Source organism: Juglans regia, chromosome 6, assembly GCF_001411555.2.
Source record: "Juglans regia cultivar Chandler chromosome 6, Walnut 2.0, whole genome shotgun sequence".
Taxonomy (NCBI): domain Eukaryota; kingdom Viridiplantae; phylum Streptophyta; class Magnoliopsida; order Fagales; family Juglandaceae; genus Juglans; species Juglans regia.
In genome coordinates, this window is record NC_049906.1 from 24,276,012 (window position 1) to 24,298,729 (window position 22,718).

The 22,718-nt window shown below is 40.8% G+C and overlaps 1 protein-coding gene across 1 annotated transcript; it reads left to right on the forward strand.

Moving 5' to 3' along the window:
* Positions 1–6,148: 6,148 nt before the first annotated feature.
* LOC108987456 lies at positions 6,149–7,047 on the forward strand. Its single transcript, XM_018960381.1, has 2 exons — positions 6,149–6,218; positions 6,317–7,047. Exons 1-2 carry the CDS (start codon positions 6,149–6,151, stop codon positions 7,045–7,047), a joined length of 801 nt encoding a protein of 266 aa, XP_018815926.1.
* Positions 7,048–22,718: the final 15,671 nt, after the last annotated feature.

Below are 22,718 nucleotides of genomic sequence, written 5' to 3' on the forward strand. Positions count from 1 at the left end.
AAATAATAAGTTTGAATGGACAGCAAAGTGTGAAGAAAGCTTCCAAGAGTTGAAACAGAGATTAGTGACAGCTCCAGTGTTAACAGTTCCCACAGCTAGAGGAGGATTTGTTGTTTATAGCGATGCTTCTAGACTTGGTTTGGGGTGTGTACTGATGCAACATGGGAAGGTTATAGCTTATGCCTCACGCCAATTGAAAGTGTATGAGCAGAATTATCCCACTCATGATCTAGAACTCGCGGCAGTTATTTTTGCACTTAAGCTTTGGAGACATTACTTGTATGGGGAAAAGTGCGAAATTTATACAGATCACAAGAGTTTGAAGTATTTCTTTACCCAAAAAAAATTAAACATGAGGCAAAGGAGGTGGCTTGAGTTGATCAAGGATTATGATTGCACCATTAATTATCACCCAAGCAAAGCTAATGTTGTAGCCGACGCTCTAAGTAGGAAGTCAGTGGGATCGACAGTTGCAACTATTACCACTCAGCATAGGTTGCTAATGGATTTAGAAAGAGCTGGTATCGAAGTCATTGCTAGTGATACAAATGCTTTCATGGCCAGTTTAGTGGTTCAACCTGATTTGATAGATAGAATCAAAGCTGCTCAGAAAGTGGACTCAGGGTTGGTGAAGTTAATGGAAGGGATCGGAAACGGGGACAAAACTGATTTTTGTATTTCCAAGGATGGAGTTTTGAGGTTTAGGGGTAGAGTATGCATACCTGCTGATGATGAACTAAAAAGGTTAATTCTTGAAGAGGCACACCGTTCTTTGTACACTGTTCACCCAGGGAGTACCAAGATGTATTGGGATTTGAGAGAGTCCTTTTGGTGGAATGGCATGAAAAGAGAAATTGCTAAATTTGTAGAACAATGCCTGACTTGCCAACAAGTGAAGGCGGAACACCAGAGACCTGCAGGATTATTACAGCCACTTCAGATTCCAGAGTGGAAATGAGAGCATATCTCCATGGATTTCATGACAGGTCTACCAAGGACCGTAAGCGGGCAGGATGCTATATGGGTGATCGTGGATCGCTTAACGAAGACCGCCCATTTTGTGCCCATTAAAGTTTCTTATAAACTAGAGAAGCTAGTTGAACTGTATGTGCGGGAGATAGTGAGGTTGCATGGAGTGCCGGTATCCATTGTGTCGGATAGAGATCCTCGTTTTACCTCTAAGTTCTGGCGAAGCTTACAAGAGGCAATGGGTACTCAGTTAAGTTTCAGTACTGCTTTTCACCCTCAGACAGATGGACAATCAGAAAGAACTATTCAGATTTTAGAAGACATGTTGAGGGCATGCTTGATGGACTTCAAGGGATCTTGGATGCAACATTTACCATTGGTTGAGTTTGCATATAACAATAGCTTCCAGGCTAGCATTGGGATGGCACCTTATGAGGTTTTGTATGGCAGGAGATGTAGGTCTCCTTTGTATTGGGATGAAGTAGGTGAAAGAAAACTTCTAGGGCCAGAGATTATTCAGCAGACCACAGAAAAGATAGATATCATTCGGGCTAGAATGAAAGCAGCTCAAAGCCGACAGAAGAGCTATGCAGATAAACGCCGCCGTCAGTTAGAGTTTGCGATGGGAGATAAGGTATTCTTGAGAATTTCACCAATGAAAGGAGTTATGAGATTCGGAAAGAAAGGTAAGTTGAGTCCTAGATATATTGGGCCGTTTGAGATTCTTGATCGGATTGGACCTGTGGCGTACAGGGTGGCTCTACCACCGGCGTTCTCGGGAGTGCATAATGTGTTCCATGTGTCCATGTTGAGGAAGTATATACATGACCCCACTCACATCATAGATCATGAACCCTTGCAGATTCAAGAGGACCTGACCTACACCGAGGAACCATTGCGGATTATGGACAGGAAAGAGCAAGTGTTGCGGAATCGAACTATTTCTTTGGTTAAAGTATTGTGGAATAATCATGCTATCAATGAAGCATCATGGGAATTCGAGGAAGAGATGCGAGTCAAGTATCCTCACTTGTTCGAAGAGAATTCTTATAGCTTGTAGCGAATTCCGAGGACGGAATTCTTGTAAGGGGAGGAGGATGTAAGGCCCAGTTTCTTCATCAGTGGCCCGGATCAGTGCGTGTAAATGGCCCAGCCATTTTATTGTCTAGTGAGACCACCGGGCGGCGTCGTTTTGGGAGGTATGTTTATCTCCTCTGTTTTCCGTTTCTTTCTCCCTTCTCTTCCGCAGTTTCGGTTTCTTTCCTCTGTTTTTGCCCCGCATTCCTCTCCATCCCGTAACCCACTCACATTCCCGAATCCCTCTCTTTTCTCTTTGTTGAGTTGTGTTGTGATTCCGAATCCCATGCCCTAGTTTTCCTCCATCTTCATTTCGCCCTCACTTTCGGTTTTCCTCTCTTAGTCGACGTCTCTCCCTCGCGCCCCACTGTTGATGCAGTCGGCATCCCTCACTTCAAACTCGCTCTTCTCTTCCACTCGCGCTGCGCTTTCATCTTCAGGTATCTTCTTTTTCCTCTCTAGTCGACGCCTTTCAGTGTTTTTGCAGTTTATTTAGTTATTTAATTTTTTGCTGTTTTTCTTCTTCCTTCGGCCCCTGTTTCTTTGTGCTGCCGTGTGGGATGTTTGTAGGTGGTGTTGCTGCGTCTTCTCCTTACCGCAGTGTTGGCACCGATTCTCTGTCCAACGGTTAAGAGGTAAGGAAACCGAGTGATTTGTGGCTTGTGATGTTATGATTCTTGGAAAAATTTTCTACGTCTTATAATCTATGGTTGGGCTTGGTTTGCTGTTGGTGATTTTGGGTGTTGGCGAGGTGGTGCGGAAGGAGCTTGGAAATGGTGTAATGTTGTTGTAGTTAAATTGTGTTGGTTGTTGGGAGTTATAGCTGCGGAATTGAGTGTGATTTGTGGTTTATTTTGAAGTATTTGGTTTGGATGTGCAGTAAACCAAATGGATAGTCGGAGTTGAGTGGGTGTTGCTTTTGTACTGTTCGGGTTTTTATACGACTGTTGGAGTGGAGGATTAAATTATTTGTAAGTGATTGCTTGGAGTTAAGGGCCATTGAAGTGGGATTGATATTTTATTTTTGTGTTTGATGTTGACTTTGGTGAGCGTTTAGGAATATATCAAAGATTAGTATATGGTTCTTTGGGTTGAAATGGGGGCTGTCCAATTTACTATATGGTTGTCTTAGTGTGTTGTTTTTGCTATAATATGGTTTGGGATTATATGTTTTAATTATTAGATGGAAGTTATGCCAGTGGTCGTTTAATAATCAGTGTATCTATATTATTTTCATGATTAGGTGACGAGATTGATAGAGATCATTTTCAAGGTTTAGATAATACGCTGCAGGAGTCAGGTAAGCGGGGTTCCTATGCTGGGTTTTATACAAGTTAATAAGACTGAGGTTGATTTTATGAAAACTTACATAATTTGAACTTGTGAAAACAAAGATCAACCTCGGTCACTTATCTGCATTATTCATGAAATCTGTGTGAAAAGGAAAAATATATTCTGACATGCATTGTGTAGACATGAGCTAAATTCTGTCATGTGATTTCTGAAATCTGGAAAAGAGCGATATTGAGAATATGAAAAGTTGTGCATTTATTTGTTCTGACTTTTGTGTTCAGCGTGTGCAAACTGTTCTATTTTGGTACTCTGTATTATTTTGATATAACATGTGAAAACCTTTGGCATGGTGTACTGGTTTTCGTATCTGACTCTGTCTCTGCTTTGCTCTGCTCTGCTCTGTTATGCTCTGCTCTGTTTGGGTTGGTACCAACTTCTCTGTCTCTGAGTGCACCCACTTTGGAAACAAAGTGGTTTTATTGTGGTCTTTCCTGTGTGCACACTCGGGGCTCCGAGAAGAATAAAGGAAAGATTTCACCTCTGTCTCTGCCTGGTTTGGCCACCGGGGTTAGCACAACCCTACCACGGGGGTGAAACATGGTCTCTGCTCTGTTTGATGCTCTGTTTTGATCTGATGATGATACTCAGTTTATGTTATGCCAAAGTACCATGGGTTTTACTTGTTTTAAAACCATCGCTCTGTTATTTTGAAAATATGTTCTGTTCTGCATGATAACTCTGGAAAATATTTTATTCTGCATACTCTATTTTATAAATGCTCATGTTTGCACGCTAGCGTATGATTTCTGCTTACTGAGTTGTGATAACTCACCCCCTATCATGATAATATTTTTCAGATGATGTGGAGAGTCCAAATGAGGACCTGGATTAGATTGGTGAACATGGTTAAGCTGAGGAGATGTAGTTGGAATAAGGACTCTTGATGTTCTTAGTTTTTATTGCCTTTAAGTTTTAATTATATGTTTGGGTTTAGTAGGACTTATGGTGTTTTCAGTTTGGTATGTTACTATTACCGGGAGGTTATGGACCCCTTTGATCTATTATTTTTGCATTAAAGTTTGTGTGGAGTTTGTAATGAGATTATTGAGAAGATTTGAGATTGATTTCATTTATAAAGTTTTTGGAGAATTTTTCTTTGGATGTGTTGGGAGACATGTTTATGAGTGTCAAGTAGTAAATCTCCAAGCCACCCGGGTTTGGGGCGTTACAATGATGTTTTGAGGAAAATGCATATTTCATCATATGCATGGATGTTGGTTGCATTAAATGCATTTTATTCCTGCGGATTATTTGGGTTATACTTACCTGCGGTACCATTTTGTGGTAACGCAGATTTTGATGCAGATGAGGAGGATGAGGGCGAGCCTAAGGAGACGGCTCCGCCCGAGAACTGATCTGGGATCACTGGCTTAGTTATTTTATTTACTGTATTGTACTTTAAAGTTTGGATGAATGTATAATTTTTAAACCTTTTTATTGATGTTTAAATTGTATTTAAATTCTGGTACTTAGTAGACTTAATTATCCGCTGCATTGTTATTGTACACTGTCGCATGTACACATACTTGGCACTTTCGTTGGGATGCGTGACCGTGTTGTCATCATCCCGGCATCTCGATTTCTGTGTTTCCTTACATGGGGGTCGGGGGCGCCATATGTGGTATCAGAGCAGTTTGACTCTGGGTAAAACCACATGTCCCTTATGATAGTACCATAAATTATTTTATTGTTTTAAAATAATTTTTAAAGTGTTGTAAGTTAAATTATTATTTTAAAAATAAATGAGATATTATGAGTTTATTGTTATTTTATTTTATGTTAATTGATGTTATTTAATTTTCTTTTATATAATTGTATTTTTTGTGTTGCTTTTGGTTGAGTTTGGTTTTGTCTGGATTTAAGCGGTGTTGAAGGTTGCTCTATGACAGGATTATGGTGAGACCAAGAAGGCAAGCTGATGTGCCCGAGGATGAGCTACCCAGGGGTGATGGAAATTATGCCATGGCGAGGGCGTTGAATAGGATGACAGAGTTCCTCCAGCAGAATTTCCGACCGCCGCAAGGAGATCTAAATAGAGCGGTCCAAGTGGGGTGCACCTATGAGCGCTTCCTAGCTCATAGGACTCCTGCCTTTTCTGGAGAGGAGGATCCAATGCGAGCTAGGAGGTGGATTCAAGATCTGGAAAGAACCTTTGAAGTTTGTGGGTGCACTGAGGCCCAGATGGTTTTATATGGAAGCTATATGCTGCAAGGTGAAGCGGCAAACTAGTGGGAGACCAAGGGGCCACTCCTAGAAATGGAGTTGGGATCCTTGGCTACTGTGTCTTGGCAGCGGTTTAAGAAAGAATTTGATGATCGATACTTCGCTGTTTCGGTGAGACGACAAAAGGCTCGAGAGTTCAATAATTTGGTTCAAAGAGGCATGACTATCGAGCAATATGCAAGGAAATTTATGGAGCTTGGACGGTTCGCTCCTCCCCTTATTGCCACCGAAGAGTTGCAGGTTGAGAGTTTCCTGGAGGGTCTGCGCCCCAAAATACGCAGACAAGTGGCTTGTCTTCAGATTATGGAATTTCAGAAGTTGGTGGACTTGGCCAGTATCGCAGAGCGAGAGAATAGCTTTGTAGTGGGCTCCCCTCCGGGTCAGAAAAGGCGGAGTTATGTTGGTGAAGGAAGTAGTTCTGGATCGCCGCAGAAGTTTGTTCAGAGGACTGGGGTCCGTTCATAGACAACCTCCAGTGTTCGTGCAGGAGGCCGGACTCCAGTGTGCCTTAGATGCAATAGAGCCCATGAGGGCGACTGCGGTCAAAGGGGAATTCAGTGTTATAGATGTGGCTAGCCGGGTCACTTTGCTCGGGAGTGTCCCAGTCTAGTTCAAGGAGGTCAAGGAGGATGAGGAGGTCGACGAGGTGGAAGGGGCAACCAGAGACAGTTGGTACAAGCCCGGGTCTATGCAGTGACTCCTGGCGATGTGGATTATGAGGCTTCAGAGACCCGCGACGCTGGGGTGATTACTGGTAGAGTTCGTCTATATGATTTCTATGCATGTACTTTGTTTGATTCTGGGGCGTCCCAATCTTTTGTGTCCGCCACTTTTGCTCAGATGTGTAATCTAGTCATGGAGCCTTTATCACAATCCCTATTAGTGACTCTTCCAAATGGTGAGATGGTATGGTGCTCCAAAGTTGCTTTAGGCTGTCCTTTGGATTTTGGTGGGAGGACACTGGACGCAGATTTGATTGTATTCAAGTTGCTTGGATTTGATATAATTTTGGGTATGGATTGGCTGTATCGATATTCTGCAAATATTGAGTGTAGAAGTCGAGTAATTGGTTTTCAACTCTCGGATGGGGATTATTTAGAATTCGTGGGAAGCAAGTTGAAGGCAAGACCATCAATTATATCAGCAATTCAAGCTAAGAGAGATATAGCTTGTGGAGCAGATGCTTTTTTGGTTCAAGTCGTGTCTACACCATCTGAGAAGAAATCTTTAGCGGATATTCTAGTGGTGGAAGAATTTCCCGATGTGTTCGTGGACGAGTTATCTGGATTGCGTCCCGTTCGCAATATGGAATTTGTTATTGATCTGGAACCTGGGGTGGCTCCTGTGCATAAGGCTCCTTACCGCATGGCACCGGCTGAGTTAAAAGAGTTGAAGACTCAATTGCTAGAATTGGTTGACAAATGATTTATTCAGCCTAGTACTTCGCCGTGGGGAGCGCCTGTTTTGTTTGTCAAGAAGAAAGATGGTACTCTCAGAATGTGTATAGACTATCGGGAGCTTAACAAGGTGACTATCAAGAACAAGTACCCTCTTCCTAGAATTGATGATCTGTTTGACCAGCTTCAGGGAGCAGCTGTCTTTTCGAAGATTAACTTGAGATCAGGGTACTATCAGCTGAGGATAAGGGATAAGGACGTGCCCAAGACTGCTTTTAGGACGAGGTATGGGCATTATGAATTTAAAGTGATGTCTTTTGGGTTAGCGAATGCTCCTGCTGCTTTTATGGATTTAATGAATCGGGTGTTTCGACCCTTTTTGGATTCTTTTGTGGTGGTGTTTCTTGAAGACATTCTGATTTATTCCCGAGATTTGGAAGAGCATGCTTGTCACCTTCGTCTGGCACTTGGGAAATTAAGAGAGCATCAATTGTACGCTAAGTTGAGCAAGTGTGAATTTTGGTTAGAAGAAGTTAAGTTTCTTGGACATGTGATTTCTCAAGAAGGGGTGGTTGTAGATCCTAGTAAAGTAGAAGCTGTTTTGTCATGGCCTCGCCCTTCAACAGTTCGTGAGATACGAAGTTTTTTGGGACTTGCCGGTTACTATCGAATATTTGTGGAAGGTTTTTCTCGACTATCAGGACCTCTCACTGCCTTGACTAGGAAGAATACTGAGTTTGTATGGTCTGACAAATGTGAGAGAAGTTTTCAAGAGTTGAAGAGAAGATTGACAACGGCACCTGTTTTGGCACTTCCGGAGCCACACAAGCCATTTGTGATTTTTAGTGATGCATCCAAATTCGGGTTGGGATGCGTTCTTATGCAAGAGGGACGGGTTGTTGCTTATGCATCTCGTCAGCTGAAGATTCATGAAAGGAATTATCCCACACATGATTTGGAGTTGGCGGCAATAGTTTTTGCTCTTAAGATCTGGCGGCAATATCTCTATGGCGAAGCCTGTGAAGTTTATACTGATCACAAGAGCTTGAAGCATCTATTTACTCAGAAGAATCTCAATATGAGGCAGAGACGGTGGTTAGAACTGATTAGCGATTATCAATGTGAGATCAAGTATCATCCAGGAAAGGTGAATCTAGTCGCTAATGCTTTGAGTAGAAAGTCTCAACAAGTGGACGAAGCAGAGTCATCAGATTTGGACTCTCTCCTTTGTGGAATGAGGAGACTTCTTATCGAGAGTTCACAGTAAGAGGAATTGTTATCTTAAGTCTTGGATGTCTGAGTAGTGGATTTTGAAGAATTGAAGACTCTTCAAAGAGGGGATCCTAAGTGTTAGCTATCAGGAAAAGAGTCAGGAAGTCTAGAGGACCCTTGCATTATAGCTTGGATAAGGATGGTATTCTTCAGTTTTGGGATCGTAGAGTGATTCCCCGAGATTCTGAATTTAAAGAGCGGATTTTGGCAGAAGCTCATGCGGCTCCTTATTCAGTTCATCCAGGAAGCACGAAGATGTATCGAGATTTAAAGAGGAATTTCTGGTGGGAAGGAATGAAGTTGGACATCGCTTTGTTTATTGAGAAATGTGACACGTGCCGTCAAGTGAAGGCTGAGCATCAAAGACCTGCTGGTAGACTTCAACCTCTCCCTATTCCTGAGTGGAAGTGGGATGATATTTCTATGGATTTTGTTATGGGTTTAGGACTCCTAGTGGGAAGAACTCAATTTGGGTGATTGTTGATCGGTTGACCAAGAGTGCCCATTTCTTGCCTATTAATAATACTGACTCTTTGGGTAAGTTGACTCGGTTATATGTCAAGGAGATAGTGCGTTTGCATGAAGTACCCAAGAGTATCGTGTCGGATCGGGACCCGCGGTTCACGTCCCATTTTTGGAAGAGCTTGCAGGCAGCTTTAGGCACTAAGTTGAAGTTTAGTGCTGCATATCACCCTCAAACAGACGGTCAAACAGAGCGTACTATTCAGACTCTGAAGGATATGTTGCGGTCTTGTGTCATGGAATTTCAAGGAAGTTTTGGGCCTGAGTTAATTCAAGAAATGAAGGATCAAGTTCAGTTTATAAGGACTAAAATGGCGGAAGTGCAAAGTCGCCAGAAGAGTTACACAGATACAAGAAGAAGAGACTTATCCGTTGAAGTAGGTGATTGGGTTTATCTTAAAGTCTCTCCTATGAAAGGCGTTAAGCGCTTTGGTAAGAAATGAAAGCTTAGTCCAAGATATGTTGGCCCTTTTCAGATCGTAGAGAAAGTTGGGCTTGTTGCTTATAGAGTTGCCTTGCTGGACTATTTTGGGGATGTTCATGATGTGTTTCATGTGTCTTCGTTGAAGAAGAGTTTTGGACAGCAGGAGCCACGTTTTGTTGACCATGAACGCATTCAACTTCAGCCTAACCTTACTTATGAAGTTGCCCCGACGTAGATCGTGGATCGGAAAGAGCAAAGATTAAGGTCCAAGACAATACCTTTGGTGAAAGTGTCATGGGGCGATCCATTGGCTCAAGATTTCTCTTGGGAGAGAGAAGCCGACATGAGGGAGCAATATCCGTACTTGTTTGATTGATTGTGACGGTATGTTCTAAGTATGCTCTCGGTTGAATCTTGATCCTGTCTTAGTTTAATGTTTGACCTTGCTAATTTCGAGGACGAAATTTTATTTAAGGGGGGGAGGATGTAACACCCCATATTTTAATGTATTTTTATTGAAGGATTATTTTTATTTTATTCAAAAATTATTCTCTTGTTTTAAAATTTTTGGATTTTTAATTGGGTTATTTTTATGATGTTTAATTTGGTGAAAATTAATTTTTATGTGCTTTCTTAATATTTATTTATTGTTGTGCATTTAAATTTCTTTTCATATTTAATTAATTACTATGGGATTTAATTATTTCAATTTGACTTTACCATTACGTTTAAATTATTTTATTTAACTTGTGGTTTTGAAATCGTTTCCGTTGGATCATTTTTGTGACCCAAGTTATGAGGATTGGACCTCATTTCTTTTCCCTCTATTTTTCTTTCCTCTCCTTTTTCTTTTCTCTTTCTTTTCTTTTCTTCCTTATTTCTCCTTCGGCCCTTTCTTCCGCGCAAACTGCTCCCCCTCCCTCTCTCCGTCCGTTTCCTTCTTCACCACCCAGCGCCGCCTTGAGCCGGCAGTGGCCGTCACCGCCCAGCCCGTTAGCTTCCCCAGTCGCCGGTGACCCTACCCCACCAACCTCAGCTCCATTCGCGCAGCCGTTAGCCACCAAGAGTCCATTGAAGCTGCGGCATTCTTTCCGCCGCTGCGCCGCCGTTGCACCACCATTGGCCACCATCTTCACACCACTTCATCCTCGACCTCTTGGTAACCCATTGGACCCAACCCCACCTCCGATCCGTCACCGGTGAAGCACTTCCAACTCTACTTCCGTTTTGGGTAATTTTGGTCTTCTACCGCCGCCCACGCCGCCACCCACGGCCAACCCTCACCACCACTAGCTTCACTGACCTCCCTAGGCCCTACCCTATCATTTTTAGGTCTTCGTTTGTCTACGTTGAAAAGTGGGTATCTGTGACCCACGGCCACAGTGTATTTTACACTGTTCTGCAGCTGTTTTTCCACTTCTTGCAGTTTCGTGATCCTCCGAAAATTATTATATAGCATTGTAAGTACTTTTCAAAGAATTCTTGTGAATTTAATGTATTTTTGCACTAACACATTTCACTGTATTTGAACTGTAGATTGGTTTTGCCGGACTGTGTCCTTAGAGTACGGGGGTCGGATGGATTGGTGATTGAAGTTGTTTGGTTGGATTTGATTGGGTTGGTTATTGATGGTTGTTGATTAGTGTCGGTACACGTACATTTCATGATATCATGCATGATCATGTTTGTAAAGGAAACTGGGTTGTCGTGTATTGCATTCATGTTCATGTGTTTATGAAAACTGGGTTTTCATGTGAGAATGGAATTTGGGTGCGTGCGTATCACGACCCCAAGTCGAGATGCGGCATTATCTCGGTGGAGCTCCTCTGGTTACTCGGGAGCGGAATATACTGAGTAACGTCCCCTGAATTGTCGCCAGGTGACAATGGGATCGGATGAGAGATTTGTGCCGACTCCGTGGTCCTTCTACTGGCGGGGACTAGGGGATGTCTGGCCGTGACGCGCTGGGCGCGAAACTGGGCATCGCTTGTTGCGTAGTGGGTGCTTGGCCATGAACGCGCTGGGCGCGGAACTGGGCATCGCTACGAAGTCAGGACGGGCGGATGGTCCCTATGGGAGGCCATGGTGCATAGGGTAATAACGAATTAATTGGCTATTTTCTAGGAAAATAGTGTGTGTTGGATTTTTTGTAAACCATTTTCTGGGAAAATGTTTTACGGATTATATTTTGGGCCAAATGGGATTTTGGCGTGTGTTGGAAAATTATCATTTTCGGGGAAAATGATGTTTTGAGAAAAATGCATATTTCATCATATGCATGCATGTTGATTGCATTAAATGCATTTTATTCCTGATGATTATTTGGGTTATACTTACTTGCGGTACCATTTTGTGGTAACACAGATTTTGATGCAGATGAGGAGGATGAGGGCGAGCCTGAGGAGACGGCTCCGCCCGAGGAGTGATCTGGGATCACTGGCTTAGTTATTTTATTTACTGTATTGTACTGTATTGTATTTAAATTCTGGTACTTAGTAGACTTGATTATCTGCTGCGTTGTTATTATACACTGTCGCATGTACACATACTTGGCACTTTCGTTGGGATGCGTGACCGTGTTGTCATCATCCCGGCGTCTCAATTCCTGTGTTTCCTTACATGGGGGTCAGGGGCGCCAGATAAAATCATTAATTATACTAAACGGCACGTTAGTGCTTTGATCCAGGAGGAAGGAAATGGACCAACGTGGCAATTCACTGGCTTCTATGGACATCCTGACACAGGGAAGATAAGCAGTAGTTGGCAATTGCTTAAGATGCTCAAACCCACCAATTCTATAGCTTGGTTATGTGCTGGGGATTTTAATGAGATTCTTCATCAGAGTGACAAGATAGGTGGAGCCAGTAAAACAGATTGAGGACTTTAGACAAGCTGTGGAATGTTGTGGTCTCAATGATATACACTCATATGGGCAAATGTTTACTTGGTCGAACAATAGAAGTGGCAGTGACTTTACAAAAGAAAAAATTGATAGATATCTTGGAAATAAGGAATGGAATGATCTTTATATTCATGGTGTGTGCAATGTACTTCCTACAATTAAATCTGATTACTCTCCCTTGTCAATTAGTTTACACAATACTAATCATGGGAGGAAGAGAAGAAGATGGTGTTTTAGATATGAGATGGCCTGAGAAATGAAGGAAGAATGTCAAAAGGTGGTGAGTGAGGCATGGCAGAAAGCTGGTACAACAAATTATCAGGCCAAATCCCTAAGGACAAAGCTTGAGCTATGCCAAAAGGATCTCTTGACCTAGAGGCAGACACTTAAGCAACAAGAGGATCATGTCATAATAAAAGGGACACAAATTATTAGGCACCTTTAGAACTCTGGTACAGGTGAGCACTTGGCAGCTATAAAACAAATTCAAGAGCAGGTGGTATCCTCCATCACAGCAAATGATATCAAGTGGAAGCAAAGGGCAAAGCAACACTGGCTCAAGCATGGGGATAGAAACACTCAATTTTTTCACATGCAAGCAAGCCAAAGAAAAAAGATCAATGCAGTCAAAAGCATAGAGGACTCTCAAGGAAGGTGTGTCACTGATCAGTCAGAAATTAGAGAGGTTTTCACAAGTTTTTTCTCCTCTTTATTCACTGCATCCCAACCTTTATCTGTTGAACATTGTCTTCATGCAATGGACACAAAACTAGACATGGACATGAAGGCTTGGCTCTTAAATCCTTTCACTAGGGAAGATATCACAGCAGCTTGGGAAGATATCACAGCAGCTGTATTTCAAATGAACCCCTTGGGGTTGTCAGGCCCTGATGGGTTCCCTGCCCAATTCTATCAAAACAACTGGGAGGTAGTTGGTGAACAAGTATGCAACTATGCCCTTAACTTTCTCAATCATGGTGGTTCACTTAATGAAGTTAATGATACATTTATCACCCTTATACCCAAAGTTCAAAGCCCTAAAAGAGTAGTGGATTATAGGCCTATAAGTCTCTGTAATGTATTTGTAACAACCCGATCCTAAGATTAGGCTATAAGATAAATTTTATGTATTTTTATATAACTATAAATATTCTATTGTTATTATTATTATTATTATTATTATTATTATTATCATTAGTATTATTATCAGATTTTACAGTTATTAATTTTAATAATTACTATTATTTTTTTTATTTGAATTTACTAGAGTTTTATTTTAGTATTATTTCTAATAACTATTACTAGATTTTTACCAGATTTTTACGTCCTCTAGAGTTTTTGGTTTGAATTCAAATTTTTGTTCTTCCTATCCTCACCCGTAAGTATCATCCCTATCTCTCGGATTTGTAATCCTAACGTCATATTCATCCTCATCCCTAATTTAGTAAGTTCAAAATTCTAATAGGAGACCAACTCATATCAGAAAGATCCTACCTTATATCCTCCCCATCGTCGATAAAATCCCACAAGAACTCTCTTTTTTAAACACATTGAAATACCCAGGAAAAAAAACAACAATTTCACACAAGCCTTTTTCTGCCCAGCCACCACCGACCACCATAAGATGTTGGAGCACCACCCGCGGTGCTAGAAACTGCCGGCCAGCCCAACCCCGTCGAGCCCACACACATTCCGGTATGCCACGGCCGTCGGTCACTCTTTCTCTCTCTCTCTAGTTTCCGGTTTACAGTTCTCAGCTAACCCTTCTCTCTCCCTCATGCAGCATCGCACCACTCTGCCAGAAGATCCAGTCATGCCGTCAACCCCTTCCGGCCGCCCAGAATCGTCGTATCTCGCCGCTGCCCTCGGTGAGTTTCGACTCTGTCGCATGTGCCTCTCTCGGTGAGTCCGTCATTTTCGTATAGCCATCCCTCTGTTGTCCCACATGATTTAATTCCCATGGAATTAGTTTGTGTCAAAGCAGGCCTTCGGCCCTAAGACCATACGGCTAAGTCTATTTTTTTTAAAACAAACAGAGTGTTGGGCTTCCTTTAAATAGTCTGATATTTTTAATTGGCCTTAATCTTAATATACAGTATTAGTAATTTTTATTGGGCTTAATATTTTAAAGGTCAGTTTTTAATTAAATAAATATATCAGTCAAATGCTATTTTTATAAGAAAGTGTTTAAAGAAATTGAAATATATTTTTGAAGTATACTATTGAGCCTAATATTTTGTTAATATTCCTTTGTTTATTTAGCAGAATTTTAATAAAATTATTATGTTAAGAATAATTAAAAAATATTAACATTGATTAGATTTCTTATAAGATTGAATAATTATGTTAAGAAGGGAAACTTATTTTAAGAATTGAAGTTTTATGACTTATTTAAAATAGCCCAAATATTCTACTAAATTAAAATATATTATTATTATTTAAATAATTTAAGATATAAACATTCATTGAGTTTATATTAAAATAGAATATTTATTTTATATTAAATAGAATATTAATTCATTGTATTTCTGCAGTATGAATTTAATTCAGTAGGATATTAGTACATGTTGCTCTTAGACAAATTTAGTGATAGTTAAAATTGCGTATAGGTGACGAGCTACAAAGTGATATTCAAAAAGGAGCGCAACGAGGTAAGTAATTTGATCATAAATTAGGATCATCACAGTTTAACTTATATATAATTATCATTTAAGCCAGTTCATTGATAGCCTTTATTTATGAACCACTCATGTCATATGCAAGCATGTCATCCAGCATAGCATACGATCATGTCATTCCGCATCATGTTCAAATTCAGAAATTATAATTATGTATGTATTATGTCATGCATCACATGTGTATAAGACACGTAAGCTATCTTAAGTTCAAAGTGCAAGATAAGATCAGATTAGTTAATAATCAGATGGCCATTCAGATGTATGGTATCAATGCAGTTCAGTTTCAGAGTGGATGTGCAAGCCACGAACTCAGTCGTGGTCCACCATAGTATACCAGAATACTATCAGTAGCTCCCCTTGGTGCAGCATGACGTGGGGCCGGTGCACAACCTTGCACACAGGGTTAAGTATGTTGGCCAATCAGATCAGTCAGTTAAATCAGTTCATTCAGTTATTTCAGATAAATTAGTCATGTATAGCATAAGCATCAGTATGAATAGTCATGAATTTTAAGCTCTCAGCATGAAAACTTTTATAAAAACCTTACGTTTATTACGTTTACGTTGTGATGGATTTCTTATTGAGTCTTCGACTCATTTTAGTTTGTTTTCATCTTTTTAACCACCCAGGTGAGGATGATGAACACGAGCAGGCAGGCTAGGATTAGAAAGAGCAGTTGATTTAGTTTCTGACCTTCTAGAATAAAATTTTTTTTATGTCATAAATATTATTTAGTTTATTCATTTAAGATTTTGGAAGACATTTTATTAGACAGTTTTTCTACAAAATAAATCCTAAGTTCATTTATTAAAAATGAGATCTCTTGCCGGGTTTATTTTATGAAAAACACGTGATTCACCTAGCCTACAAGAATGGGCTGTTACAGTATTATACAAGATTGTGTCTAAAACCATTGCAAATAGACTGAAACATATACTGCCCCAGATCATTGCCCCCAACTAGAGTGCTTTTGTACCTGGAAGGCTCATATCTGATAACACTTTGGTAGCCTATGAGGTTCTTCACTCTATGAATTCTAGAATGAAAGGAAATAAAGGCTTCATGGCCCTAAAATTGGACATGAGCAAGGCCTATAACAGGGTAGAGTGGAAATTCATTGAAGCCATCATGATCAAAATGGACTTTCCTGCACATTGGATCCACATCACACAGGCATGCCTCATTTCTGTTTCTTATTCAATTCTTGTTAATGGAGAACCTCAGAAAATGTTTGTGCCTTCGAGGGGTCTAAGACAAGGAGATCCCTTGTCTCCCTATTTATTTATTCTGTGTGCAGAAGCCCTCACTTCTCTCCTAAAGCATGCTGAGGCATGTGGCAATTTAACTCTTGTTGCTATTGGCAGAGGTCCAATCAAAGTAAACCACCTATTCTTTGTGACGATAGCCTTTTGTTCTGCCAAGCAAAGTATGAGGAAATTAAGTGTGTCTTTAATATCCTTGAGTTATATGAGAAAGGATCAGGACAGGTATTAAACAAGGACAAGTCTGCCATTTTCTTTAGTAAGAACACTGCCTTGATGACTCAAAAGCAGATCTTGCAACTAGCAGGTGCCCACTCCACCTTTAGTTTTGAGAAATACCTGGGCTTACCTACTTTGGTGGGTAGAAAGAAGATAGCCTCTTTCCACTCCTTAATTGATAGAACCTGGTCTCAGGTTACTAATTGGAGGACTAAATTTCTCTCTGCAGCAGGAAAGGAGATTTTGCTCAAAGCAGTTCTCCAAGCTATCCCCAACTATACAATGGGGATGTTTCTAATACCAGCATCTATAACAAGGAAGTTGAATCAGATACTAAGGAAATTTTGGGGGGCATTCAATGAAGATTCCTCAAAAATTTAGTGGGTCAATTGGAAGCAACTTAGTGGCAGGAAGGATATGGGAGGGCTTAGATTTAGAGACCTTAGATGCTTTAATTTTGCCTTACTCTCCAAACAGGGATGGAGGATCCTTCAAAATCCAACATCCCTAGTGGCACAAATTTTAAAGCAAAAGTACTTCAACAAAGGTGATTTGCTCGAAGCAAAGCTGGGGATTGGGCCTTCCTTTGCATGGAGAGGAATACATGCTGGCTTAACATTGTTAAAGAAAGGTCTCATATGGAGGGTTGGAAATGGACAGAAGATTAATATTTGGCAACACAGATGGATACCTTCATTACCTGCACAAAAGATATTGACTCCTCGAGAAGTAGACTGTTGGTGTGACAAAGTCAGTGACATCATTGATCCTTAACAGAAGAAATGGCAGGAATCTCTCCTATTTGAACTTTTTACTCATCAGGAAATAGAGGGCATAAAAGCGATTCCCATCAGTTTAGGAGGGAGAGAAGACAAACTAACATCGCAGTTTACTCCAAATGGCAGTTACACAGTCAAAAGTGGATACTATCTTAGCAAAGAATTGGAAAGAGAGCAAGAAGGGGAAACATCAGGCAGATCAAAGGACTGCCAAGTGTGGAGGACCATTTGGAAGCTCAATGTACCTCCTGCCACTAAGATGTTTGTTTGGAGGGCATGCAGTGAGGCCTTACCCACTATGGCTAATCTGAAAAGGAGGAAGGTGGTAGAGGATAGCCTCTGTTTAATATGCAAACTGGAACCTGAGACTTCTGGCCATGCTTTATGGGGATGTAGTGGTGCTAAAGATGTGTGGTGTCAAGGTCCAAAGAAAGTGCAAAAACTATCTCTTCACAGTGACTTGATCTTTAATATTTGGGCAGAACTGGTTGGCAAGCTTGAACCAAGGGAGTTAAATGAGGTTGCAGTTACAATGAGGGGGATATGGGCTAGAAGAAATGCTGTCTTGCATGGAAAAGCTTTTAAACACCCTCAGGAAGTCACAGTCTAGGCCAGGACAGAACTATCTTCTCATAAGGAGGCTCTCCAAAAGGAAATTGGTGCTAACTCTGAGACTCAGGCAAGGGTTAATAGATGGACAAAGCCTGCAGTAGGGAATCTAAAAGTCAATTGGGATGCAGCGGTGCAAGCGAGGGAAGGTAGGATTGGCATTGGTGTACTTATCAGAGACCATCAAGGGCTTGTGATAGGTGCCCTTCGTGCTAATAGACTTTTGAGAGGCAGTGCTTTTGATGTTGAAGCATATAGGCTACTTTTGGCAAGTGTTTTTTACAAGGAAATTGGTGTAAGGCAGTTCTGCTTGGAGGGGGATTCAAAACAGGTAGTGGACCAACTGAACCAAGATAGTTCTAATTGGAGCATAGGTGGATGTCTCATATCAGATGCCAAAACTATTCTAAACTCAGCTGCTGTCTGGTCAATTTCACATGTCTACCGTGAGGCTAATATGGCAGCTCACAGGCTAGCAAAAACAGCATTCGAGTGTACTGAAGATGTGTATGATATTGAGATATGTCCATCCTGTATTCTTCATGTGGTTACTAAGGAAATGAGTTAAGTTGTTTTTTACTGTTTTGAAATTGCCATGGCCCGTATTGATTATTGTTAAACAAGAGTCTGAATACAAATTGGTACTGAATCAAAAGAAGTGGTATAATCACTAATGCATAGAGCATCCTATGAGCAACATAATTATTTGCTCTAACAGTATGCCTTGCTGACCAATGGGTGAAAGAGTTGAGAGTTTTCCTGGTTGGTATCTGCTATTAACTTGCCTGTATAAGTGATTGAGTCAGTTGGTGAGTTGAGGCCTGATACAACCTGAAAGGAATCACCTTCCATGACGATGTCTTTGTTGCTCGAGGACTTGCAGAATAATGAGGCCTGTAGAGCAGCATAGGCCTTTATTGTTAATGGATCAGGGTAAAGGTCATGCTTCATTCTAAGGGTGGCCAGTACTCGACCCTGCCAGTCTCTGATGACTGCTCCCAGTCCTACCTTGCATGATATTTTGTCTATAGCTGCATCCCAATTCAGTTTTAGGCTGCCTTTGGGTGGAGCTTCCCATTTAGTAAGTTTCTTGCAGGTGGTTGTTTGTGCCCTCTTCTGTTTTGAAATCTGATGTAGCTCCTCCACTAGTTGGCTTGATTGCTGGCTAATATTTGTTGGATGAAAGAGGAGTCCCTTGAAAATCAAGTCATTCCTCCTTTTCCAAATGAGCCACGATGTGATGGCAAAGGACATCAGGTCCTCTTGATCCAGATCTTCAACAAAACCATCCACTAACTCTGCAAAATTATGAAAGAAGGGGCTTGTTTTCTGCAATTTCCTGGTACTCTGAGCCCAAGTATCTCTTGCCGAGGGGCATTCCCAAAGAATGTGTTCAATAGATTCAGGTTGTTGCTTGCAAATTGGGCAGGTAGGATCTTCAGTGACTTTCCTCCTCAGTAAATTGACTCGAGTAAGTAAAGAGTTTAGGCAGGCTCTCCAGAGGAAAGATTTGGCTGCATTTGGGATGTTCAGATTCCAGAGTTTTGTCCACGGAGCCTGTGATGTTTTGCGAGTTGAAGATTGGCCCTGCTTTTGATTATCTAACTCTGTCAGCAGATGATAGGCACTTTTGACACTGAACTGACCTGAGGTGGTGCATCTCCATTGTAATATGCTGGGGCTAGGATAAGGATTTAGTGGTATTGCTTTGATTAGGTCAGCTTCCCCTTTCGTCAACAAGGTTGAGATCAGGTTCTCTTTCCATTGGGTTTGTTGGTTTGTCAATTAGAAGGGAGACTTTGGTGTCAGCATGCATGAATCTGAGAGAGCTTTGGGGCTTGAATGTGTTCTGCCTGGGAAGCCATTTGTCCTTCCAAATGCCAGTTGTTTCCCCATCCCCTATCTCCATATCAGACCCTCATTGAGCAAAGTTCTAGCCACTAGAAAACTTTGCCAAAGAAAAGAAGAATTTTGGCCTAGTGTGGCAGTGAGGAAGTCTTTGTTATGAAAATACTTCTCTTTTAGCACCTGAGCTGCAAGAGATTCAGGATTAGAGATTATCCTCCAACCTTGCTTTGCTAGGACAGCTTGGTTGAAATTTGTAAAGTCCCTTAGACTAAGACCGCCTTTGCATTTACCTCTCTTTAACTGGTTCCATTGGACCCAGTGTATTTTATGCTCCTGTGTTTGCTGTCCCCACCAGAAATTCCTCACCATTTTGTTCAGTTCAGGTACCAGTTTCCTTGGTAGCTTGAAGATCCCCATGCTATAAGCTAGAATGGCTTGAATGATGGCTTTAATGAGTACTTCTTTACCTGCTTGGGAGAGGAATTTGTTCTTCCAGTTTGTTATCCTAGCCTGCACCTTGTCGAGAATATTTTTGAAAGAGTGGGCTCGAGATCTCCCAATTAGGGCTGGTAGGCCTAGGTATTTTCCATATGAATTGGTACCCCTTATCCCTGCAATACTAGTGATAACCCTTTGGTTTCCTCTGTGGTGTTCTTGCTGAAATATATTGATGTTTTTTCCTTGTTTAGTCTTTGACCCGAGGCTAGCTCATAGGATTGGCTTTGCAAAAGAGGAGGCTATCATCTGCTCCAAACAAATGATAAATAGAATTGGCTTTGCAAAAGAGGAGGCTATCATCTGCAAAAAACAAATGATAAATAGATAGTTTCTTCCTCTTATAGGTAAACCAGTGAGGATCCTAGATTTTTCAGCCTTGTTTAGCATGCAACTTAAAACGTCTGTGCACATGATGAAAAGGTAAGAGGATAGTGGAACCCCTTGCCTAAGTCCTCTAGTTGGGTGAAAACAATTTTGAGGTACACCATTAAGGAGGAGGGAGTAAAAAATAGTCCCAACACATTTCATTATTAAGTCCACCCATTGGTTTTCAAAACCAAATTTCAGCAAAACAGATTTTAGAAAAGGCCACTCTATTTTGTCGTATGCTTTGCTCATGTCGAGTTTGAGGGCCATGAAACCATCCGTACCCTTTAATCTTGCCTTCATTGTGTGGAAAGACTCGAAGGCCACTGTGATGTTGTCTGTTATTAACCTACCAGGCACAAAGGCTATTTGTGTGGGAGAGATGATCTTTGTCAGAACACATTTTAGTCTATGGCCACAGTCTTAGCAATGATTTTGTAAAAAACATTACAGAGGCTTATTGGTCTGAAATCAATGACCTGTGAGTGTGAATGTTTCTTGGGGATCAAAACAATGTTGGTTTCATTCAGATCATTAGTCCACCTCCCTCCATTTAGAACATCAAAAGCTACCTAAGTGACTCTATTGCCCACTGTTGTTCATTGTTTTTGGTAGAAAATAGCAGGGAATCCATCTGGGCCAGGTGACCCTAGTGGATTCACACTAAAAATGGCCTCTTTGACTTCAGTTTCTTTGAAAGGACAGGAGAGTGTATGGTTCATTTCTGCTGCCAACTTCCTTGGCAAGGCTGATATGCAATCATCAATACCAGTAGGACTCGAGGAGGTGACCAGGCTTTGGAAACAATTCTGGAAAATTTTGCTTATCTCCTGTTGACTGGTGGACTCTTGACCAGACTCAGTTTTGATCTTAGTAATGGAGTTTTGCTTCCTTCTTTGGCTTGCACATTGGTGAAAGAAATGTGTGTTCTTGTCCCCTTCCCTTAACTAGGTTTGCTTGCCTTTTTGTTGCTATTTTAAATTTTCTACCTCCAGCAATGAGTTTACTTCCTGCTGTAAAACTCGAATCTCAGCATATAGGTGGCCCTCATTTGTTTCTTTGTGGGAGTTGAGCAGGTCAGTTTTTGCTTTCAAAAGTTCCCCTTGGCTTTTGTACAAATCCCTACTCCATCTTTTTAGGCCTTCTTTGCAGTTTTTTAAACCAAGTAGTGTGTTCTGGAGTTGATCTTACTGTCTTTATTTTTTGTCCCAAATCTGTTTTATAAGAGTCTCACAGCCATCCTTCCTACCCAAGTTTGCTTCATATCTGAAGATTCTTCCTTGTTTTTTTCCTGGCAAGTTTGTTTTGGATTATAATGAGAAGGGGTCTGTGGTCTGAGGTAGTTGTTGCCAGGTGGTGGACTGAGTGGTCCTCAAAACTCTTTATCCAGTTGGAGTTCCGAAGGCCTCTATCAATCCTTTCTTTTGTGAATTGCTCTCTTTCTCTATTGTTAGCCCATGTAAACCTGTCTCCCTAGAAACACAAGTCATTGAGGTCACAGTGTTCCAGTGCCCTTCTGAAGTCCACTATCTATCTGCATGGTCTACTGGTAGCTCCCAACTTTTTATCTAGACTGGTTATCTCATTAAAGTCTCTGAAGCACAGCCAAGGGGTGTTCAAAGCAGGGGTTAGAGCTTAATAAATTATAGCTTAATAATTCACTATACTTATAAGTATAGTATAAGTATAGCTATTAGAAGTTATGATAACTATACTTATTATAAGTTATATAATAATATAACATTAAGTATAGCTAATAATATATAATATAATTATACTATAGTTACTATTATAAGTTATATTATAGTTACTATTAGAAGTTATGAAAATTATACTCAATATTTATCTGATGGAGTAAGATCATCTATACCTGATACCAAAGGCGTAAATCCCAGGTAACAATAAATAGATACTAATAATAATAATAGGCGGTAAAACTAGCCATATGCATGATAGCAGATAGAGCAGACGGTATAACCGACTATATGCATGAGAAAGTAAATAATATAGAAAAGCTATACAAAATTAACTTCTTCATTAAAGACATAATACTTACAAGGAGACTAATTCTCAAAAGAGTTGGAAGCAGAAGACATGAAGAAAGGAAGATTTATAAAGGATAGACTTTAGAGACTGAGGAGGACTAGAGTGGTTTGGGCAAGAGAGAAAGAGGCTTCAGATGAGAAATTCTGAATGCCTTTCTTTCTTAACAGACTCCTTTATATAGACACTAGAACAGTACAAAACAATAATTCAACAGTACAAAATAGTAATTCTAATAATACATGAACAGTATCAACCGACACTAAAAACAAACCGA

Excerpts from the sequence above, each read along its gene's own strand:
- LOC108987456 (XM_018960381.1), top strand. The coding sequence starts at position 6,149 with ATGAGGGCGACTGCGGTCAAAGGGGAATTCAGTGTTATAGATGTGGCT. Across the intron at positions 6,219-6,316 it reads CCGGGTCACTTTGCTCGGGA|TGACTCCTGGCGATGTGGAT; the intron begins GTGTCCCAGTCT and ends GGGTCTATGCAG.